Source organism: Megascapheus bottae, chromosome 34 (genome assembly GCF_031878675.1).
Source record: "Megascapheus bottae isolate mThoBot1 chromosome 34, mThoBot2.hap1, whole genome shotgun sequence".
In the NCBI taxonomy this organism is placed as follows: domain Eukaryota; kingdom Metazoa; phylum Chordata; class Mammalia; order Rodentia; family Geomyidae; genus Megascapheus; species Megascapheus bottae.
This window is the reverse complement of record NC_143542.1, coordinates 7,807,906-7,831,330: the sequence shown is the minus strand read 5'-3', so window position 1 is coordinate 7,831,330 and position 23,425 is coordinate 7,807,906. Positions and strand designations below refer to the sequence as shown.

At 46.9% G+C, this 23,425-nt stretch overlaps 2 protein-coding genes and 2 non-coding genes across 7 annotated transcripts; all 4 read left to right on the top strand.

Moving 5' to 3' along the window:
- The first annotated feature begins 192 nt into the window (after positions 1-192).
- Positions 193-13,282, top strand: Cct6a (chaperonin containing TCP1 subunit 6A). Its single transcript, XM_090324399.1, has 14 exons — positions 193-402; positions 948-1,011; positions 3,208-3,342; positions 4,325-4,498; positions 5,299-5,402; positions 6,185-6,295; positions 7,517-7,676; positions 7,765-7,847; positions 9,659-9,755; positions 10,059-10,206; positions 10,658-10,791; positions 11,445-11,547; positions 12,436-12,508; positions 12,931-13,282. The coding sequence occupies exons 1-14, from the start codon at positions 266-268 to the stop codon at positions 13,001-13,003; spliced, it is 1,596 nt and encodes a 531-aa protein (XP_090180525.1). The 5' UTR covers positions 193-265; the 3' UTR covers positions 13,004-13,282.
- LOC150042803 (small nucleolar RNA SNORA22) lies at positions 4,071-4,203 on the top strand. The gene has a single exon (XR_016533601.1). It is a non-coding gene; the product is annotated as a small nucleolar RNA SNORA22 (small nucleolar RNA).
- On the top strand, positions 10,255-10,392 carry LOC150042802 (small nucleolar RNA SNORA15). The gene has a single exon (XR_016533602.1). It is a non-coding gene; the product is annotated as a small nucleolar RNA SNORA15 (small nucleolar RNA).
- A 750-nt stretch (positions 13,283-14,032) lies between the features above and the next one.
- On the top strand, positions 14,033-23,355 carry Sumf2 (sulfatase modifying factor 2). Of its 4 annotated transcripts, none has more exons than XM_090324204.1 (9): positions 14,033-14,126; positions 15,442-15,598; positions 16,548-16,662; positions 17,564-17,608; positions 17,936-18,086; positions 18,756-18,811; positions 20,895-20,979; positions 21,366-21,510; positions 22,810-23,355. In XM_090324204.1, the coding sequence occupies exons 1-9, from the start codon at positions 14,057-14,059 to the stop codon at positions 22,892-22,894; spliced, it is 909 nt and encodes a 302-aa protein (XP_090180330.1). In that variant the 5' UTR covers positions 14,033-14,056; the 3' UTR covers positions 22,895-23,355. The 4 variants fall into 4 exon arrangements, with proteins under 4 accessions (XP_090180330.1, XP_090180329.1, XP_090180332.1 ...); XM_090324203.1 differs by having other exon boundaries at positions 22,807-23,355; XM_090324206.1 differs by lacking the exon at positions 17,564-17,608.
- The last annotated feature ends 70 nt before the right edge of the window (positions 23,356-23,425 follow it).

Here is a 23,425-nt window from a genome sequence, read left to right as displayed (position 1 = left end):
ACGCGGCGGCGCAGACGGCGCCCCCGCCCCGCGCCCGCGCCCGCCGCGCGCCGCCGGCGGACCGGCTGCCGGTGCCGCGCGGCAGCGAGCCAATCAGCGTTGGCGGCCTAGCCGCGGACCAATGGCGGCTGCGCGTCCGCCGCGGGGGGCGGGCCGAGCGCGTCCGACTTCTCCGGAAGACCCGGATGAGCGCCTCCCCGACCACGCCGAGCTGGGCTGCCACCCGTGCGCGCCGCTCTCGGCCTGTTCCTCCGCGGCGACAGCTATGGCGGCTGTGAAGACTCTCAACCCCAAAGCCGAAGTGGCCCGCGCGCAGGCGGCGCTGGCGGTCAACATCAGCGCGGCACGGGGGCTGCAGGACGTGCTGAGGACCAACCTGGGGCCGAAGGGCACCATGAAGATGTGAGGGGCGGCGGGCGGCGGGCGGCGGGCGGCGGGCGGCGGGCCTGGGCCTGGGCCGGGGCCGGAGGGGACCGCGGCGGGTGAACAGGCTGCCCATCCCTCTCCCGTCGCTCCCGGCGGCCCGCGGCCTCCGCGCCCTGATGCGGGCCGCCTGGGCGGAGGACAAAGCCGGCCCGCGCCGCGCCGCTCCGTGCGGCCTGCGGCCCGACCTCCCGGTGCCGTGGGGGAGGCTGCCCGGCCCTTCGTCCTCGCCGTCCCAGGTTCCGGGGTTCCCGGTGGGAGCGCTCATTCGCCTTCCCTGGGAGTGTCGCGTGCTGATTCATCCACTTCTTCCCCCCTGCCTGGGTCCAGGGCCTGAACTCCTGAGCCTCTTTGTACTCAAGGCTAGCGGCTCCACCACTGGGCCCACAGCGCCACTTCTGGCTTTTTCTGAGGAATTTAGTGGTTTCGAACCCCGTGATCCTCAGAGCGCAGCCTCCTAGCTAGGATTCAGGGTGTAAGCCACCACTTCTCAGCTTGACACATCCGTTTCTAACCCTTGGCAGGCTCGTTTCAGGCTCCGGAGACATTAAGCTGACGAAAGATGGCAACGTGCTGCTACACGAGATGGTGAGTCTGATAAGCCAGGCCTAGGGGCTTCTTCCCGGTTGGTTTGGCTTTTCTGATGGCCATTATCAAGGCGGGAGGAGATGAGAATTCCTGTATTCTCAGCAAGTCTTCCAGTCCGACTGGCCAGAAATAATGAGTCCTACCTCCTGAGAAGGCTGAGATCCTGCCTGGGCAGGAGATTTGGCTCAAGTATATAGCCATCCTTGAGCACGAAAGTCTAGGGTCAGTGCAGAAAACCTGAATTCAAGACTCAAAACCAGCACCAAGAAAGGGGAAAAAAAGGAGTTGGGATTTTGTTATTCATTGGAGCTTCCAATACCAAGAAATTCCAATTAAAGAATAGAAAATGGCCTCTAATTTGAATTCAGAATAAAATTTGTGGGTGTTTGAATTTTTTTTTTTTATTTTCTTGCCAGTCCTGGGCTTGAGTTCAGGGCCTGAGCACTGTCCTTGGGCTTTCTCAAGGCTAGAGCTCTACCACTTGAGCCTCAGCACCACTTCTGGCTTTTCTCTATGTGGTACCAAGGAATCAGACCTGGATCTTAGTGCATGCTAGGCAGGCACTCTACCACTAGGCCAAACTCCCAACCCCTGGACTTTTGTTTTTTGAAATAATCTCACTTTATGAGGTTGTCCAGCCTGCCTCAGCCTCCCCACTTTTGGAATTATATGTACACCACTGCACACTTAGTTCACATTTAGGCTTTGAGATCAGTGTACCGTGTCAACACCCAGATGTTAAGTATCTTCAGTGTGGACAAGCTGATCTGATACAATTTTTTTTTGCTTTTATTTACTTTTATTATTTTATATCCCGAAAGCAGTTAGATGTTGTGACATAATTGTCACAGCACTGCCTCAGCTATGTAAAATTGTTTCCACTTCAGCAGAGTTCCTCCCCAACTCCTAGCCCTCAGAGGTATGCTTTGGAAACTTAAAAAGTTGAGGGACTGTGTGTTGGTGGCTCAGGTTATAATCCTAGCTACTCAGGAGGCTGAGAACTGAGGTTGCAGTTGGCATGAAAGTCCCTAAGACTCATCTCCAATTAACCACCAGAAAATGAAGTGACACTGTGGCTCAGTACCTAGGCCCAGAGTTAAAACCCCATGACTGACCCAAAACAACAACAAAAAAACCCTGAGGGATGTAGCTCAGTGGCAGAACAGAGTACCTCTGCATTTTGCCTACATTCATCATTTAAATTTTGCTGTATGTGTCAGTTTCTGGGGCTTGAACTTGGCCTTTTAACTTTTTTTGGGGGGGGTGGCTTGAGTCTGGGTCTGGTTGCTGTAGCATTTTAACTTTTGGAAATAAGGATCTCAGGAGTGTAACCTAGTAATGAAGTGCTCACCTAGCATATACGAAGCTCTAGGTTCCATTCCCCGGTACCACATACTCAGAAAAGGTTGAAAGTGGTGCTATAGCGCAAATGGCAGAGCGCTAGCCTTGAACAAAACGTATCCAGGCTGTGAGTTCAAGCCCCAGGAATGGCAGGGGGAAAAAAAAAGAGAATCTCAACAGACTTCCCTGAACCTACTGGCTTTAAACTGCGGTCCTCAAATCTCAGCCTTCTGAGTAGCAAGGATTATAACCTTACAATCATGAGCCACCGTACTAGGCTTATTTTTCCTTGAGTCATTTGTTTTTTGTTGTTTTGAGAAAGGACTTCTGCTGTGTAATCCAGTCTGGCCTTAAATTAACCTCAATTCTTTTCCCCTAACCTTCTGAGTGCAAAAACTGCTGGGCTTGACCGGGAGTTTTGCCAAGTGGTAGAGTGCTTGCTTAGTATGCACGAAGACTTGGGTTTGATCCCCCAGTGCCACATATATAGAAAAGCTGAAAGTGGTGCTATGACCTGTGACTCGAATGATAGAGTGTTAGCCTTGAAGAAAGCCCGCGGACAGTGGTCAGGCCCTGAGCTCAAGCCCAGAGCTGGCCAAAAAAAAGAAAGAAACTGCTGGGCTTATTTTCAGAAAACTGTTAGGTTTATCTTACTGTTTGTTCTTATGATTGTGCTTTAGCTAAGCCTCAAGTTTTCTGTCACCAAAGGGAAATACTTGAGAAGTGATGACTTTTGATGATGACAAAGTGGTGTTAATTAAATCCATCATATGTAGCTAAATACTAGGACAATTTAAATTCAGATTTCATTTGAGATATATTTAAGTATTGAAGTAATTCTTTTTCTACTTGCAGCAAATTCAGCACCCAACAGCCTCCTTAATAGCTAAAGTAGCAACAGCTCAGGATGACATAACAGGTGATGGTACTACTTCCAATGTCCTTATCATTGGAGAGCTGCTGAAGCAGGCAGATCTTTACATTTCAGAGGTGAGTGTGATTGCCTTGTGTTATCCTGCATAAGAGATACCTGGTGTTGATAGGTTCCGATGACTAAGGCCACAGGTGGTACTTAAAGGCCTAGGGAGTCCTAAGTCTGGGTATCTACCGTGGCCTGAAAAAATTTTTCCAGGTTACATTTCATTAACAAATGGCCTGCCTGCCTTCCTTTCTTTCTTCCTTCCCTTCCTCCCTTCCTTCCTTCTTTGCTTTCTCCCTTTCTTTTCTTTCTTTTGCCAGTCCTGGTGGTTCATGCCCGTAATCTTAGCTTCTTAGGAGGCTGAGATCTGAGGATCACAGTTCAAAGCCAGCCCAGTCAGGAAAGTCTATGAGACCTCATTTTGAATTAATGACCAGAAAATTAAAAATCAGAAGTGGCCTTGGCTGGGCTCAAAGTGGTAGAGCACTAGCCCTGAGCACAAAAGCTCAGAGACAACACCCAAGCCAGAGTTCAATACCCATGACCAACAAAGTACAAAAAAAGAAAAAAACAAATTTAAGAATCCTACAGTGTTTTTATCCTTGTTATTTGAAGTTTAAAACAATACTAAGCCGCTGTCAGGATTCCCTAGCCAAAGAGAAAATACACCCCTAGTCTCCACACATTCATTTTTATTGATAAGTGGTATGAAGTAACTTCAGATAATCTGTAGGAGGGAAAATGTTCTTGTTAGCTGAAAAATTTTGACGATTTGGGATTTGGTATTATTCCTGGTGGTTTGCACAGTGAACACCAAGGGTGCTTTGTAGTTTCCTTGGCTTTGACTCTGTGCTAGAGTAATATCTGTTCTTTTCCTCTGCATTCAAATGGGTATTTTACCTTTGAAATGTATTCAGAAAGTCAGCACATGATATTACTTTCATTTTATTAAGAACTGTGAACAATCAAGAGTATCCCTTTCGAAACTTTGGTAAACTGTAGTTGGATCTAAGTGAAGATGAATTTACTGCTAGTGGTTATTTGTGTGTGTAGGGTCTTCATCCCAGAATAATCACTGAAGGTTTTGAAGCTGCCAAGGAGAAGGCCCTTCAGTTTTTGGAACAAGTCAAAGTAAACAAAGAGATGGACAGGGAAACACTCATTGATGTGGCCAGAACATCTCTTCGTACTAAAGTTCATGCTGAACTAGCAGATGTTTTAACAGAGGTAAGTGTGGTACAGTACTCTTGGTGGGGGTGGAGAGGAGTCTCCTGCAATATAAGCCTCGGTGTTCTTAACTTCAATTGTGAGGTGCTGTGTGAATTTGTTTGACCAGATTATGGATACATACTGTTGGATTTCATTTAAAGATTTATTTAAAAAAAAAAAAAGATTCTTCAAAGGACTATAAAATGGAGGGATTGTTATTAGAAAACCTGCAATTAGGGGCCAGGAGTTTGGCCTGGTAGTAGAGTGCTAGCCGAGCATACATGATTGCCTTATTACCACGTGCATAGGGAAAGTACGAAGTGGTGCTGTGCCTTAAGCGGTAGAGCTCTAGCTTTGAGAAAGCTCAAAATGTTCAGGCCCTGCATTCAAGCCCCAGGACTGCCCCCCACCCCACCCCCCAAAAAAGCCCAGTAGCTTGTAAACACCCAGTTTGCTTGTGCTGTGGTTAGGTTTGGAGACAACTAGCCTAAATTAGCCTTGAACTCTCAATTCTCCTGCCTCTACCTTTCAAATGCTAGAATTCCAGGATTGTCACATCCAGCTAGTTACCAGTAGTTTAAATAAAATGGTGGACCAGATACTATGGTTCTTAGTTACAAATTGAGGGGTTTCTTTATTTGGGGAAGGGAATATTTCTAGTCAATTTCTAGTCAATTATTTATTTGGGGAAGGGATTATTTCTAGTCAATTTTATTTGTTCGTGGAAAAAGATATAGTTCAGAAGTTTAAAAAAACTGTGAAGAATGTGTTTCTACTGCTAATCGATTGTAATTTAATGGTTACACTCCTGTTTATAGGCTGTAGTGGACTCCATTTTGGCCATTAAAAAAAAGGATGAACCTATTGACTTGTTCATGGTTGAGATCATGGAGATGAAGCACAAGTCTGAAACTGATACAAGGTAGGAAGTGGAGCCCTTGAAATACTGGGCGAATCCCCAGGCCTTACACATGGTACGCAAGTGTTCTACACTGAGTTATACTTCTCAGCCAGGAAATACTGGCTGTATGTTTAGACAAGCAAATTAGATTGGGTATATTGTTAAGTGCTACATTGACTCAGTTGTTTCCTTGTGGAATGGGGATGGAGTGCTGCGTTTATTACCAAAATAATTATCAAAAGTTCACTGAATCACTGATTAGTCATATAAAGCATAATTAGAGATGTGGGGTATATCTATAGAGAGAAAGGATGTGTGTATGTACATTTTTTTCTTTTTTCCCCAAAGACCCAGCGAAAACATTTCTTTAAAGAAGGTAATCAGTAGGCTGCCAATTGAGACTGTCTCTAACAAATAGAAGTTACTTTTTTTTTTTTTATTTTGCCAGTCTTGGGCTTCAGCTCAGGGTCTGAGCACTGTCCTTGGACTTTCTCAAGGCTAGAGCTCTACCACTTGAGCCTCAGCACCACTTCCAGCTTTTTTTCTATGTATGTGGTACCAAGGAATTGAACCCGGGTCTTCATGCATGCAAGGCAAGCACTCTACCACTAGGCCAAACTCCCAGCCCCAGAACAGTTACTTTTGAATAGCCTCTGCTGCTTTTTCACAATTGACCTCCCTAAGTTTCACTGACAGCCTTACGTGATGGTAGAAAATAAGTTACTCTTAGTTCAGTGTTTAATTTCTTACATCTGTTACAGTCCCACCTGAAAATCAATGATGTTGTAATGTTCTTTTTATAGCTTAATAAGAGGACTTGTTTTGGATCATGGGGCACGGCATCCTGACATGAAGAAAAGAGTAGAAAATGCATACATCCTTACATGCAATGTGTCATTAGAATATGAAAAAACGTGAGTTCATAGCCCCTTTGAAATAAGAGTAGACTATGGAGGGGATTGGGTTTTTGTGTGTATACTGTTCCTGGAATTTTGAACTTCAGGGCCTGGGCTCTGTCCCTGAGCTTTTGTGAGCAAGGTTAGCACTCTGCTACCTGAACCACATCGGCTTCTTGGTGTTTAATTGAGAATGAGAATTTCTTAGACTTTCCTGCCTATCCTGGCTTCAAACCTTGATCCTCAGTTATCAGTCTCTTAAGTAGCTGAGATTACTGGTGCCTGTCTACTACCAGTTAGTTGCCTTTCAGCTGATTCTATAACTGAATTTTGGTGGGTTTTGTTGTCTCTGTCCCCCCTAAGTCCTGGGGCTTGAACTCAGGACCTAGGCACTATCCTTGAGCTTTCTCAAGGCTAGCACTGTACCACCTGAGTCACAACAGCACTTGTGGCTTTTTCTGTGTTTGTGCTACAGAGTAAAGGAACTCAGGGTTTCATGCATTCTAGGCAAGTACTCCAAGCCCTGGTTTATATTCTTATTCAGCATTCTTGTTCACCATTGACAATTTTTTTCATTTGAGTCACAACTCCACCTCAGCATTTTGCTATGTATTAGAGGTGGAATCTCAGGATTTTCTACCTAAATCTTGAGTCTTTTGATCTGTTACTGAGGCAAAGGCATCAAACTCAGGACTTCCTGCGTGCTAAGCAAATACTCTACCATTAAGTCAAATTCCCAGTCCTGCAAATCATTTTTTTTCTGTCAATTGTGGGACTTGAACTTGGGCCCGGGCATTGTCTCTTAGCTCTTCAGCTCAAGCCCTACCCCTTGAGCCACAGTGCCACTTCTAGTTTTCTGGCAGTTAATGGGAGATAAGAATCTCATGTACTTGAGTACCTGGGATGGCTTTGAACCCTGATCCTCAGATCTCAGCCTCCTGAGTAGCTAGGATTATAGGTGTGAGCCACCATGCCTGGGTCAAGCTTTATCTGTGTATGTGGTACTGAGGAATTGCACCTGGGTCTTCATGCCTGCTAGGCAAGCACTCTACCACTAGGCCAAACTCTCAGATCCTGTAAGTCACTCTTTGACATGAATTTTTTCTTCTGTGAGGACAATACTTTGCCTCAGTTTTGCTTTTGTGAAAACAACTTCAAATATACAACTAGCTCAGTTTCTCGGTTTCATAATATACTTTTCTGTATATTCCCCCTTTTTGTACCTTTTTTTTTTAATAGAGAAGTGAATTCTGGCTTTTTCTACAAGAGTGCAGAAGAGAGAGAAAAACTAGTAAAAGCTGAAAGAAAATTTATCGAAGATAGAGTTACAAAAATAATCGAACTGAAAAGGAAAGTTTGCGGAGATTCAGATAAAGGGTTTATTGTTATTAACCAGAAGGTAAGAATGAAAACCAAGTTTATACTCTGTTCTGTTTTATTTTTTATGGCTCTGAAAGATACTAAAAATAATTTTGTTTCAATTATAGGGAATCGACCCGTTTTCCTTAGATGCTCTTGCAAAAGAAGGCATTGTAGCCCTGCGCAGAGCTAAAAGAAGAAATATGGAGAGGTATGGTAGACTATCTGGTAATGGGGATTTTACCTGCTTTGTAAGTGAACTAAGATTTTATTTATTTTTGCCAATCCTGGAGACTTGAACTTGGCCTAGACACTGTCATGTGGTACTGAGGAATTAACCTAGGGCTTCATGCACGCAAAGCAAGCACTCTACCGCTAAGCCAGATTCCTACTTCCAATTCCTTTTTATTTTTTTTTTTTATTTTTGGCCAGTCCTGGGCTTGCGCTCAGGGCCTGAGCACTGTCCTTGGACTTTCTCAAGGCTAGATTTTACCGCTTGAGCCTCAGCACCACTTCCAACTTTTTTTCTATGTATGTGGTACCAAGGAATTGAACCTGGGTCTTTGTACATGCTAGGCGAGCACTCTTATTGCAAGGTCAAACTCCCGGCCTCGTTTTTACAGTTTTTACGCATTACATCTGGCTTATTTACATTACATAATGTCCATGTTGTAACATATATCAAAATATTCCTTTCTAAGGCTGAAAATACTTCCATTGTAGGTAGGTACCACATCTTGTTTAGTTTTCTATTTGGACGTTTCTGTGGTTTCTACATTTTGGCTTATGTAAATAATTTTGTGACCATTTCTATATACTTGTCTTAATTTTAAGCCATGACTGTACTGGCTTTTTCTTGTCAAAATGAAACATTAAGGCCAAGTACTGGTAACTATACCCTAGCTATTCTGAAGGCTAGCCCAGGCTGCCAAATTTAACTCCGGTAATGAGCAAAGAGTCAGAACTGGAGGTATGGTTCAAAGGTTAAAATGCCAGCCATGAAGGAAGAGTAAAGTTGAGAGTATGAGTCTTGAGTTCAAGCCCCTATACTAGGACAAAAAGTAATAATGAACATTAAGAGGATTCCAAAGGCTCTTGTTCACATTAAATATTGTTGTTGTTGTTTTGGGGGGTTATTTTGTTCTTATTTTTTGTTAGACATGGAGCTTGAACTCTGGCCCTAGGCACTATCCCTGAGCTCTTCAGCTTTAAGGCTAGTGCTCTACCGCTTTGAACCACACCGCCACTTCTGGGTTTTTAGGTGGTTAGTTGGAGATAAGCATCCCATGGACTTTGGTGCCAGGCTGGTTTTGAACCACAATCTCAGCCTCCTGAGTAGCTAGAATTACAGAGGTAAGCCACTGGCACCCAGCTTAATAATAACCAAAACTTTTTTTTTTGTTTTTTTTTTTTGTTTTTGTTTTTTTTGTCAGCCCTGAGCTTGGGCTCAGGACCTGAGCACTGTCCTTGGACTTTCTCAAGACTAAAGCTCTACCACTTGAGCCTCAGCACCACTTCTGGCTTTTTTCTATGTATGTGGTACCGAGGAATTGAACCCTGATCTTTGTTCATGGTAGGCAAGCACTCTACCACTAGGCCAAACTCCTGGCCACCCAAGGTTCTTATTAGAAGAATATTCACTGGCCTTGGGAAAAAGAGTAAAGAAAAAGAGAGTGCCATTCATTTGTGGGTAAAGAGGTTTAGGTTGGCTGGACACTGGCAGAAAGTCTGTGAGACTCTTACCTCCAATTAGCCACCAAAAAAACCAGAAGTGGCACTATGGCTCAAAGTGGTTCTGCACTAGCTTTGGAGTTGAAGAGCTCAGGGACAGTGCCCAGGCCCAGAGTTCAATCCCCATGAGTGAAACATCCCCCTCCCCCCGCCCCCCCCCCCCCCAAAAAAAAGGTGGTTTAGGTTGGAATATTAGAATAGTCTTACTACATAATTCTGAAAACCTTTCTAAAATTTGTTCCTTTTGAACATAGCCTTGCTAATATGTATCAAAACATTTTACCATTTCAGGCTGACCCTTGCTTGTGGTGGGGTAGCTCTGAATTCTTTTGATGACCTAAATCCTGACTGTTTGGGACATGCAGGACTTGTCTATGAGTATACATTGGTAAGTGTATTTTATTCCCAAGCCTAATAGTACCTGTTCATGAATTCCTTAGGAAAATTCAAGTGTAAGATCAATTTTGTTCCTGTAAAATTGATAGTTTATGTGTAACAATGACTAGCCATTGATGTGGGAAAGCCACATTTCTTTGGTATGTGTGTGTGCTTGTTTTTTAAGTCAAGATTTGATTTAATGAAATCAGTGTTCTCTACTAACACGCTACTTGTTCTCTACATATGCCTCCCCTCCGTTCACTCGTTGCACAGCCATATCCTATTTCTGAAATAATGTCTCTTCTACATATAGGGAGAAGAGAAGTTCACCTTTATTGAGAAATGTAACAATCCCCGTTCTGTCACATTATTGGTCAAAGGACCAAATAAGCACACACTCACTCAAATCAAAGATGCAATAAGAGATGGCTTGAGGGCTGTCAAAAATGCTATTGATGATGGTAAGCTATTCCCTGTCTTTGAATTCTGATCTCTTGCTAGTGTAACAAGCATGGCAGAATACTGTGTTTTTTTTGTCAGTAATTTACACAGCCAGACACCATGCAAAAGTAAAGTCTTCATTTTAAAGTCACTGTGATGGTATACTGTTTTTATATAGTGTGTCATTATTAAAAGTGAATACATATAAATGAACTAATACTAATAGCTCACAAAAGCTGCTGTTTGTGTGTTGGGTACTTATGTAGTGGCTTTTGGATGTAATTATACAGGTTGTGGGTATAAATAGTAGAGCCCTTGCATAGCAAGCATGGGCAAAACCAGTTGATGTGCAAACGCAGTGCTGCATTTAAATTGTGGTCATAGTTACGTTAACAGTTGTGATTTTCCTTACACTTCATTCTGCAGTAGTTTACTGAGGCTTTAGTGTTTCTCTTTTCTGTCACCCAACAGGCTGTGTGGTACCAGGTGCTGGTGCAGTGGAAGTGGCGATGGCAGAGGCTCTGATCAAATACAAACCAAGTGTCAAAGGCAGGGCCCAGCTTGGAGTCCAAGCATTTGCAGATGCATTGCTCATTATTCCTAAGGTGTGAAAACTTTTTAGTGATCAGATTCTTTATACTACAGCAAAAATAGGTTTTTGAAATCCAGGATTTTTTTTTTCCATGAGTATTTTAGAGTAAGCAGGTTTGATCCATTTCCTCCTTGACTGTTAATCTTCATTTTATTTGGTGGGGGAAGGAATACTTGAATGTCTTTCAGGTTTCTGCTAGCAAGAGATAACTTAAGAATCATAGCCAGGAATAGTACCCCTCACCTATAATCTCAGCACTCAAAGGACTGGACAAAGAGTGTATGTTTGGGACTGGCCTAGAGTATATAGTAAGACCTTGTCTCCAAAACCAAAAAAATATTTGCAGTACAGGGGCTAGACATTCATGCAACTTGTTTCGTGTTATTTTCCTTTAAATTCAGCAGCCAAGCATAATCATTTTCTATTATATCTTCGCCAAGGATTTGTTTTGGTGTATAAATAGTATATTGGTAGGTTTGGTATTACAAGAGTCTCACAAGCCCAGGTTGGCTTTGAACCATGATCCTCAGATCTCAGCCTCCTGAGTAGCGAGGATTATAAATGAGCCAGTGACACCCTGAATGTTTTGAGGGGAAAAAATTGGAAATAAATAACTTTTTATTCTCAATTCTTAGTTCATATCTTCTCCATAATGAATTTGTTTAGGTTCTTGCTCAGAACTCTGGTTTTGACCTTCAGGAAACATTAGTTAAAATTCAAGCAGAACATTCAGAATCAGGTCAACTTGTGGGTGTGGACCTTAACACAGGTAAGAGAAGTACATCTGTTCATTCTGGGAGAAAAGTAGACTGTTAGGAAAGATGAAAATTTTGATTTGACATGTTTTATAGTCTGGGCATCTTGAAGTAAATACAATATTAGGGGCTGGGAGTTTGGCCTAGTGGTAGAGTGATTGCCTAGCATGCAGGAAGACTTGGGTTTGATTCCTCGATACCACACACATAGGAAAGTCAGAAGTGGTGCTGTGACTCAAATGGTAGCGTGCTAACCTTAAGGGAAGCCTAAGCACAGGGCCCAGGCTTTGAGTTCAGTCCCCAGGACTGGCCAAAAACAACCAAAAAAATGGCATAGCAATGAAATAACCATAGACTGAGGCATGATACCAAGCTATCAGTGGTAAAACAAAAAGCCAGCAGCATAGCTATGACTCAAATGGTAGAGCACAAGCCTTGTATTCAAAAGCTAAAGGACAGTGACCAGACCCCGAGTTCAAGTCCCAAGACTGGTGTGCATGCATGGATGCATACACACACACTACTCCACTCCACTCCAGTCTACACTCCAGCCAGGCGCAGTGGCTCATGTCCTGAGGCTTGAACTCAGGGCCTGAGTACTGTCCTTGGGCTTTCTCAAGGTTAGCGCTCTACCACTTGAGCCACACTACTGGCTTTTTCTGAGTTAGTGGAACATGTCTAGAGTAAAGATTTGGAAGCCAGTGAGTGAGAATGCCATCATTGGAAGCTAGATTCCCAAATAAGTAAATCACTGGTGAGAACAGCAGCACAAAGTACTAGTTTTAATTGGCTTTATTATGGTAGAATTGGCAGCAATAATTTATAAAATAGCATTATTGCAGACAGCATTCAGTCTTATGGCCTCTACTATATGATTTTATGAAGAACTGGTTACCTTTCAGGTGAACCAATGATAGCAGCAGAGGCAGGCATATGGGATAACTATTGTGTGAAGAAACAGCTTCTTCATTCCTGGTAAGTTTGGGGAAAACAAAACTTAGAACATCTTTTTTTTTATTGTCAGGGTGTTGTGCCAGAGGGATTACAGTTACATACAGGAGGTCATGAGTATATTTCTTCTCAATTATTGTTACTACCTCCCACCAAAACTGGAACATCCTAAGACAGGGGTGGGAACCTTTTCTCTGGTTTTTTGTTTGTGGGTCATGGGGTTTCAATTCTGCCTGGGCGCTGTCCCTGAGTCTTCAGTTCAATGCAACTACCTAACCCTTGAGCCAAGCCCCACTTCCTGTTTTTTTAGAGTGAGTGTGCCTTTTGGGGTCTCACCATCTTCTGCACAAGTGCACAGACATGCTAGAGGACTGAAGTGTGTGGTTTCCATGGAAATGGGACGGTGTTGAATTGGGTTTGTTTGAAATATTTGTTTTCCCCCTCAGCACTGTGATTGCCACCAACATTCTACTGGTTGATGAGATCATGCGAGCTGGGATGTCCTCTCTGAAAGGTTGAATTGAAGCCTTGACTACGTGATGATGCTGAGGAATGCAGATGTGGAACTTTTTTCCAAGCTTCAAATGATTTTCAAAGGAATCTGAAAAAAGGATGCTTGATACCTTTTCAAATTATGACATTGTGAAATTGTAGTTACAGTATTTTTTAAATTGCACTGAGTATACACATAAAGCAGGTCCAAAGAGTAGGATGTTTTGTTTGATTTGCAGTGATGTAAAATTTTAGGTAAATAGGCATATGTTATGTACTTTATTATTAAATATTCCTTGGAAAGTATTGATGGTTTAATAATTTACGGCTGTATTCTAACCAACAGTTTCCTATTAAACAATTAAGTATTAAAATTTTCAGTAACAATAAGAGTGTCTATAAACTTGATGGCGTAATTATTGGATCTAGTCTGGTGGCTCATCTATGTCCATAGTCCTGGCTGTTCGGGGGACTTCGAGGTCTGAGAATCATGGTTCAAAGCCAGCCCAGACAAAAGAAAGTCCATGAGACTCTTCCCTCCAACAGACCACCAGAAAACCTGAAGTGATGTTGTGGCTCAACCCGAGCCGCTCAGAGGCGGCACCAGGTCCCACGTTCAAGCCCCATAGCCAGCAAGTGAAATAGTAAAACCAGTGAAAGGACCTTTGGATTTCACCCTTGTGAGTGGGGAGACGGGAACTGAGACAGCCATGCGGTGTTAGAAGGGCGGGAACGTGGCAGGAAAGCTGCAGGGTGAGCAACTGGTGACGCTTGGAGGAGCATCCCGCCCAGAATCCTTGGCCAGGGTCGCCCGGACCGCATCCCTGCTCCCCGCCTGGGCCTGTCAATAAAGGTGGTGTCGGAAACCCTTCCGTGGTCCTCCTGTGTGGTGGGCAGCCCAGGGTGCCCGGGCAAGGCCCGCAGAGCCTGCATCCGGGACCCAACCGGCCCGCGGCCGCCAGAGCCTCACCGTGTCCGCCTGGGGCTGTGCGCACGCGCAGTAGGCACACAGGGTGGGTCTTCCGGCGGCGTCCTGGCGCATGCGCCGTGGCCGTGCGCAGGCCGCGTGGTCCGGCTGTCATGGGTTTCCTTTCGCTGCTCGCGGTGCTGTGCTGTGCCCACGGTCTCGGCGGCCCGTGGCTCCTGCTAGGTCAGTGTTCCCCGGCCCCGCTCGTCCCCGGGGGAAGGGAGGGGAGGAGGGGGCGGGCCCGAGGGGTTGGGCTGGGTTGGGCTTGGTTTTTATGCTGGGGGTGGTGGGCCGGAGCTCGGCCTGGCGCCGCCCCGCCCGGAGCCGCCACTTGCAGTGCTCACCCGGATGAGGTCATCGCGGTCTCCTGGGCCGGGCTGCTTGGAAGGAGGTCCCGGAGCTCTTTCAAAACAGCAAATTCTTCACAGAACTAGGGGGGAAAAATAGGGCCCGAGTTTGGCCTAGGGGTGCAAGGCTTGCCCAGCATGCATAAAGACCCAGGTTCCATCCTCGGTACCCCATTCCTAAAAAGCCGGAAGTGCTGCTGAGGCTCAAGTGGTAGAGCTCCAGCCTGGAGAAAACCCAAGGCCGGTGCTCAGGCCCTGAGCTCAAGCCCAGGACTGGCAAAAAAAAAAAAAGAAATCTCAACCAAACAACAAACGAACAAGCCCCCAGGATTGATAGGGTCACAGAACATGGAACCTAGATCATAGCACTAAGATGTAGAGCTGGGTACAGAGGTATGCACTGTAGTCCCAGGACTTGGGAAGCTGAGAGAAGATCACTTGAGCCTAGGAGTTGTAAACCAGCCTGGGGAATCAGTGAGACCTCACCAACTTCCATGCACTCGTACACCCTAGTAAGTGTTCATCAGGTACAAGACAAGCAGAGAAACAGCAGGACCAGAAGTGTGAGTAGGAAATGCTAATGTATTTAAGGTTTACCTAACTGGGGTAAAGGGTTCTGTGGAAGGACAAAGATGAAAACCTTCCATATATGTTCAGACATAATTTTAATTCATCCAGCAACCTGTAAAATAGATGTTACTCCCTTTTTTTTTTTTTTTTTTTTTTTTTGGCCAGTCTTGGGCTTGAGCTCAGGGCCTGAGCACTGTCCTTGGACTTTCTCAAGGCTAGATCTCTTCCACTTGAGCCTCAGCACCACTTTTGGCTTTTTTCTGTGTATGTGGTACCAAGGAATCAAACCCAGGTCTTCATGCATGCTAGGCAAGCACTTTAACCACTAGGCCAAACTCCTGGCCCCATGTTATTCCCTTTTACAGTCAAAATTGGATTACATATCAATTTGTCTAAGATTTCCCAGCAAATTAAGTGGCAGAACAAAAAATTAAAGTTAAGCTTCCAAGGCTCTCAGGTTTTGTGATTAAATCCTAAATACTACATAGGACCCACATTAACCCTGTCCTTTATAACATACCTGTGTGTATATTTAACATATTCCTATGTATATGTCCATGTATACCTCTCCTTGTCTGCAGGAAGTGCACAAGCCACTGGCATGGTCCAGCTGCCTGGTGGGAGATTCCTGATGGGAACGGATGCTCCAGACAGTAGAGATGGTGAAGGCCCTGCCCGGGAAGTTACAGTAAAGCCCTTTGCTATCGACATAGCTCCTGTCACCAATAAAGATTTCAGGTACAGCAGGGTGGTTTTTTTGTTTTGTTTTGTTTTTTGGCTTTTGTTTTAATTTTACTTGTCTTCCTCCCCAGTATCTAAAAAGAACTCACCTCATTCACTGCCACCCATCAAGCCACATGGTTCCAAGCCAGCCCTGGCAGGGAAGCCCTAAGACTCTGTCTCCACCTAGTGGAATGTTTCCGTGAACGCCAAAATAATGGTAGCCTGAAATAGGTCAAGATTGTTTCAGAAAAGCCAATGAGGGGACTGGGAATGTGGCCTAGTGGTAGAGTGCCTGCCTTACATGCATGAAGCCCTGGGTTCAATTCCTCAGTACCACATAAACAGAAAAACCCAGAAGTGGTTCTGTGGATCAAGTGGTATAGCACTAGCCTTGACCACAAAAAGGCTCAGGGACAGTGCCCAGGCCCTGAGTTTAAGCCCCAGTACTGGCACAAAACCCACACACACAAAAGTAGCCAGTGAAAAGCAGGGCAAGAGCCACAGCCCTGTATTATAGTGCCAGCCTAGCAAATGACGGCCCTGGTTCTAACTGTAATAGTAAAAGAAAAACAATACTGGGGCCGGGAGTTTGGCCTAGTGGTAGAGACTATGCACAGAGACCCAGGTTCGATTCCTCGGCACCACATACATAGAAAAAAGCCGGAAGTGATGCTGAGGTTCCAGTGGTAGAGCTCTAGCCTTGAGAAAGTCCAAGGACAGTGCTCAGGCCCTGAGCTCAAGTCTGGGACTGGAAAAGAGAGAGAGAGAAAGAGAGAGAAAACTAGGGAGAAAGAGTGAAACTTACTGTGAAAATTACTTATATCCAAATTCAAAAGAAAGTGTATAAAACCATGCTTCCCAGATATGACTTCCCAGGAAAGAGCCTCCATTTTCTGGAGGAGCAGAGGGGACAGAGTGTGGAATCCTGTCAGCTGAGCCAAATGAAAGAGATCTCTCTTTTTAGGGAATTTGTCAGGGAGAAGAAGTACCGGACAGAGGCTGAGGCATTTGGATGGAGCTTTGTTTTTGAGGACTTTGTCTCCCGTGAGCTGAGGGATAAAGCAACCCAGCAGATGCAGGTGAGACCTGGGCTGTGCAACTGAAGGTCTGGGTGTAGGGCCAGATCAGATACTCCTGTGGTTGTGGGGTGGAGAAGCAGTCCTGCAGCAGCTATGGACAGAGGGAACAGGACTCAAGGGAAGTCAGGGAATACTGTACGTACAACCCCTAAACTTGTCCTTGCATGAGAGGCCCATAAAAAGCCAAGTGGAGGGGCCAGGAGTTTGTCTAACATACACAAAGATGTGGGTTTGATTCCTTGGTACCACATACATAGAAAAAGCTGGAAGTATTGCTGTGGCTCAAATGGCAGAGTGCTATCCTTGAGGAAAAAGCCCAACGACAGTGCTCAGGCCCTGAATTCAAGCCTCAGGACTGGCAAACCAACAAACAAAAGTCTCATGGACTTTCCTGCCAGAGCTGGCTTCAAACTGCAATCCTTAGATCTCAGCCTCCTTAGTAACTAGATTACTAGTGGAAGCCACCAGTGCCTGCTCAAGAGACCCTCTTCAATCCAGGTCTGGTATCCACACCTGTAATCTCAGCATTTGGGAGGCTGAGGAAGAAGAAGGAGGAGGTGGAGGAGGAGGAGAAACAAGAACAAAAACGGGGGTGGGGGGTAGGAGAGCAGGGGTGGCTGACGTCTGTAATCCTAGCTACTCATGAGGCTGAGCTCTGAGGATCACTTCAAAGCTAACCCAGGCACCAAAGTCGGAGACTCTTATCTCCAATTAACCACTTAGAAAATTGGAAGTGGCTGATGCTGTGGCTGGAGGGCAGGGCAGTAGCCTTGAGGTGAAGAGCTCAGGGACAATGCCCAGGCCCACAGTTCCAGCCCCCTGAAGACAAAAAAGATTTGCAGCCACAACTTAGTCTTTGGGGCTCTTACTGGTCACTGGTCCTCCTGCTTCATCTCTGCAGGCTGTTCTCTGGTGGCTTCCGGTGGAGAAGGCTTTTTGGAGGCAGGTCAGTGCTGCTTTTCTCTACTTTCCACCCCTGCTAACTATGACCCTTTGCCTTTCTTCCCAGACCCCCGACCTGTCCTACAGCACCAGATTTGAAGAGACGACAGGGGCAGGGACTGCTTCCTTTCTCTGGGTTCTTCCCCCGTTCTCCATCCCATCTTCCCTTTTGTATGGTCTCTTTTTTCTGACTCTGATGTTGCTCACTTACTAACTTCCTTGCTCTCTCTATTGGTAAAAGCTGAGCTCACGTGCCCTACATGTACCCAGTCTCCTTAGACTTCCATGAGATCCCAGAGAGAAACCCGTCTCACTTCCTCCTGGCTGTCAGCCTGCAGGTCCTGGCTCCGGCATCCGAGAGAGGCAGGAGCTGCCAGTAGTGCACGTGAGCTGGAATGATGCTCATGCCTACTGTGTGTGGCGGGGGAAGAGGCTGCCCACTGAAGAGGAGTGGGAGTTCGCTGCGCGAGGGGGCTTGGAGGGTATGCAGATGCCCATGGATCTCTCTTTCTTGTCCCACCATGCCCTGCATGGGGTCCTGGGGGGGGGGGGGAATAGGCCAGGTTCCTAGAGCAGAGTCTTTAAATAATTCATTGTATCATTTCTAGCCCATTCGAACCAGTATATCTGTAAAACTCACAAAAGTAAATACTTGAGCCAGTGGCGGTATACACCTGTAATTCCAGCACTTGGGAGGTTCAGGAAGGAAAATCCAGAGTTCAGGGGGCCAGGATTGCTATACAGAATCAGAATCTCAGCTTCTGCAACCCGGACTACAGAAAGTCACCAGGGTAGAGGCAGTTTCCCACACTGAGAACCTGCTTACCAAGTAAACCTCAGGTAGACCAGTCGTCAGCTTGTTTTGTTGTGTGTTCTGTGCAGTCCTGGGGCTTGGACTCCAGACCTGGGCATTGTCCCTGAGCTTTTATTTATGTATGTATGTATTTATTTTCTCAGAGCTAGCACTGTATTTCTGGCTTTTGGGGGAGTTAATTGGAGATATGAGTCACATGGAGTTTCTGGCCCAGGCTGTCTTTAAACCAGGATCTGAAGAGTTACAATTGCAGGCGTGAGCCCCCACTACCTGGCTATGTCTGTTTTCTTTTAGAGGACTTCCCTAACTCTCTGTTGTCCCCTGACTCTCCTGTCAGGTCAGGTATATCCATGGGGGAACAGGTTCCAGCCCAACCGCAGCAACCTGTGGCAGGTAAGACCTGTCCTAGCCTCTTACACAGCATGGGCCGTGTTGGGCCACTGCAGAGCCAGAGGGCTTTGTGTTCTGATGCACCTTGACTGAGGAGTTGGAAGGACTCAAGGAGATGGGGCCTGGGGTTTGGGGGGAAGCTTCCCTGGAGAAGGTTGCCTCTGAGGTGTTTGGAAGTGAAAGGAAGGAAACTATGGGGACAACTGGTATTATAGCGGGAAGAGCTCTGTGTGTTCAAACAAATGCAATGGGGTTGGAATACAGGGAATGAGGGGTTGGTGGGGTCCAGTTATGAAGGACTTAGCACGCAGGGCTCCTGCCTGCTGGACAGGTGTGCTGGAGCACAAGCCCCCACAGAGAATGCAAACTGCTGGAGCACAAGCCCCCACAGAGAATGCAAACAGCTACAGACCAAAGGAGTAGAATGGCAGTGGTGATAAAGAGTCTCCAAACTTTCAGAGTCTTAAGTGGAAATAGATCAAGAGAGTCTGAAAAGATGTGTGGGGTTTAGTAATTAACCAAATGAGGAATGGCAGAACAAAATTGGATCGAAGCTTGAATCCGAGCTTGGACTACAAGGTAGTCGTGGTGCTACTTAGGCAAAAGGACAGAATCAGATCGTTTAGGATCCACATAGTTTAAGGTACTTGTGGGTCATAAATATGCTCAGACAGAAGTTGATACAGAAGGGCTCAGTGGTAGAAGTGTCTTCCCTTGTGCAAGATCCTGAGTTCACTCGTTCAAACGCAGAAAAGAGAGGATCGGGCCAGGAGTCTGGCCTAGTGGTAGAGTGCTTGCCTAGCATGCACGAAGACCCGGGTTCGATTCCTCGTTACCACATACATGGAAAAAAGCCAGAAGTGGTGCTGTGGCTCAAGTGGCAGAGCTCTAGCCTTGAGAAAGCACAGTGCTCAGGCCCTGAGTTCAAGCCCAAGACTGGCAAAAAAATGAAGAGGGGGAGGGTTTATATTCGTTTGTTTTCTGTTACTGTAACAATGCTTGAGGCTCTTTTTGCTATAACAGAATGCTTGAAGCTGAGCACTTTAGGTCAGTTTTGGAGACTGAAATCCAAGGCCATGGGCCCCATCTGTTCAGCCACTGGACAGAGACCTTCGATCCGGCTGTACACACAGGCACATACATACACACAGGAGATAGTATGGTAGAGCACGCCTAGCACGCTTGAAGCCCTGTACCACCAAAACAAAATGGCCTCCGTGGGGGAGGTAGAGTCAGGGAGTTTGTTGATGGTAGGAAGGACAGGTTAAGAGAGCACAGGGCCAAGCTGGATGCAATCTGACGATTGCTGTTCAAAGCCAGCCCAGGCACTAAACCACCTAAGCACCATGAGACTCTTATCTCTAATTAACCACTGGAAAACAGGAAATGGGGCTGTGGCTCAATGGGTAGGGCAGTAGCCTTGAGCTGAAGAGCTCAGGGACAGCACCCAGGCCCAGACTCCAAGCCCTACAACCCCCCCCCCCCCAAAAAAAAAGAGCACATGGCTGGAGCACAGGGCCAGGCTTTGATGACTCACACCTGTAATCCTAGCTAGTCAGGAAGCTGAGCTCTGAGATCGAGGTTCAGGATAGTTTATGAAAATCTCATCTCCAGTTAACCACTAGAAGACCGGAAGTGGCATGGTGGCTCAAGTGGTAAAGCTCCATCCTTGAATGGAAGAGCTCAGAGACAGTGCCCAGGGGCAGAATTCATCAAGCCCCCCCCCCCCAACAATAACAACAACAAAAAAAAGAGGATGGGTGTTGCTCTTCCCCAGAAGGCAGCAGCAGGCCTGGGACAGTGGGAGCAGAGCTGAAGGATCCCCTCTCCCCCATGGCCTGAGGGCTCAAGGCCTAAGTGAGGAGTGTGTCAGAGTAAGGAGCAGATGCAGGAGGGCCTTGATGTGGACCACTCAGGACACAGAGGTTGCACACTTCCTCTCCAGCCCAGAGGGGTAGGGTAGAAGGTGTGAGGCAGTGGATCTAGGGGGTCAGAAACCGCAGGCCCCTGCCCCATGCCCTTCCCTTCCCCATGGCCTGGTGGGTAGGCATCTGATAAACCCTTTTGCTTTAATTCTTCCCATTAGGGAGCATTCCCCAAGGGTGACAAGGTGGAAGATGGCTTCCATGGACTGTCTCCAGTGAATGCATTCCCCCCACAGAATGAGTATGGTAAGAGGTCCCATCCAGCCGGCTCTGCTGGCTTCCTCCTGTAACCTAAGCTATTCAGGGGTTGAGATCTAAGAGTCATGGTTCAGAGGCAGCCCAGGGCAGGAAAGTCTGTGAGACTCTCATCTCCAATTAGCCACCGGAAAACTAGAAGTGACCCTGTGGCTCAGAGTGGTAGAGCACGAGTCTTGAGAAAGCCCAAGGATAGTGCTCAGGCCCTGATTTCTAAGCCCCATGACCCATGGAAAAACAAGAGTTCCTGTTCTCCTAACTCGGAAGCAGAGGAGGTCTGGTCTGCCCTCCACACCACCAATGTTCTTCCGGAGCCTTTGATGGGGCGGGGCCTGCTTGCAGCTGGGACTGACCCACTCTGCTCTGCCCTGTTGTAGGGCTCTATGACCTCATGGGCAATGTGTGGGAATGGACTGCCTCAACGTACCAGGGTGCTAACCAGGACATGCGTGTCCTCCGGGGCGCATCCTGGATCGACACTGCAGATGGCTCTGCCAACCACCGGGCCCGGGTCACCACCAGGTGAGAGTACATCCCAGGGTCCTCAGGGTACAGTAGCTGGGCCGACAGTCTGTATCATGGCCCCTAGGGCTCACAGGGCACCAGAGTGGGTGTGGTGTGGATTCTGTCTCCAGCCTCCCTGCTGCACCCCACCTGTCTGCTTGCTTTACCCTGCCTCCCTTCTGACCCCACCTTCCTTCTGCTTTGTACTCTGCCTCCCTGCTGTACCCCTGCCTTGTACCCTTCTCCCAGTCCTTTCTGCACTTCCTTTTATTGCCCTGCCTCCCTGCTGCCTCCACCTCCCTGCTACATGCTGCTTCCACGGGGAAGTCGTGCAGGCTGTGTTCACATGGAAACAAAAGGGCCATGTTGGCTTGGAGCTTTTCCTGCCCTCTGCCAGCATGTTTGGCATGCTGGCTGTGTCGACTTCCTCTCTCACTCTCACTAGACTTGGGGTGGAGGCACAGGGAATGACCATGCCAAGAGCTCATGGCCAGTGGTCCGGGATTTCCCAGCTCTTCGAACTGGTAGAGACACACACACACACACATATTCCTTTAAGACTACTTTGTCTCACAGTCCAGAATAAAAGACACACACACACACACACACACACACACACACACACACACACACACACACACACACACACACATATTCCTTTAAGACTACTTTGTCTCACAGTCCAGAATAAAAGGGCCAGGAAGGTGGGAGGCCTGCTCAGTTTACACAGCCAGTTCTGCCACCTGTGAGATTCCTTGAGAACTCTGGAGGCAGCCTGGTCCATGGGGTGACCTGGAGCAGAGGCTTATTTGAGATGGTGAGAAAGGCTTCAGCCTTTCCCTCTGCTCCCTCTGGTGGAGAAGCAGGCCCCGGTTTCCACTGACCTGTCACACCAGGGAAGCTGTGTTTGGCCTTGAGCAATTGGTCTTAGTGTTTCTGGTGTCTGCTTCTGCACCTACAAAATGGTGAAACCATGCCTTCCAAAGCAGCTGGGAAATAGCAAACCAAGAAATACCTATGACAGTCATTCGGAAAATGTGAAGCACTGCCTGTACCTGGCTACTTGTGAGCTGAGCCACTAAATAACACACGATAGAAGTTATCGTTAACCCCCTACCCCGCATTGCAGTCTGTCAGGGCACCTTCCCCACTGTATCCAAGGCCGCTCCGTGGCCTCAGGAGTGTCTCGTGTACACTCTACCTTCTCCCTTACCATCTTTCCTTCATTCTCCATAGGCCCTGCTGAGTGGGGCAGAAGTAAAGTTGGATAACTTTTCTCAGCCAATGTTCATTCTCTTTCCCCCTCTCTGGTAGCAGAATGGGCAACACTCCAGATTCAGCCTCAGACAACCTTGGCTTTCGCTGTGCCTCCAGTAAAAGCCGACCTCCCGGGGAGCTGTAAGCAGCCATCAGGACTGACCGCTTCCTCTGGGTAGGCCTGCATGCCCCCAGGGCACGCAGCCAAACTGTGCCCCCAGTTCCGCCTGTGGGTCAGAGGTGCCCTCCTCTCTTCCTCCCCACACTCCGCACAGGCACCACAAAGGATGGTGGCTGCAGTCCCCACCAGACAGGGGCCCAGCACAGTGACTGGGCTGGGTGTGGGCCCTGGATGTTTCTTGTAGACGTGAACCACTTGAGGACCAAATGCTGACAACTGAAAGAGTGCTTTGAAAAGTTGTTTGTTCAGTAGTCTGTCCCCTCCCCTGCTCCATCTGATTCTGTGTCCTCCAAGCTGCTATCTCCTCCCAGCAAGTAACTGTGGAAGGAAAATGCTGCTTTCCTCTCCATACGTACATACTTGGTGCCTCTGTCCTCACTTGAAGCATTCGGTGGTCAGCGCCCTGTAACCACAGTGTTGGTAATGCTTCAGGAGTCATCAAGTAAACAACACTACAGAGAGACAAAGGTCTGGCTCCTCTTTGTTCATTATTTG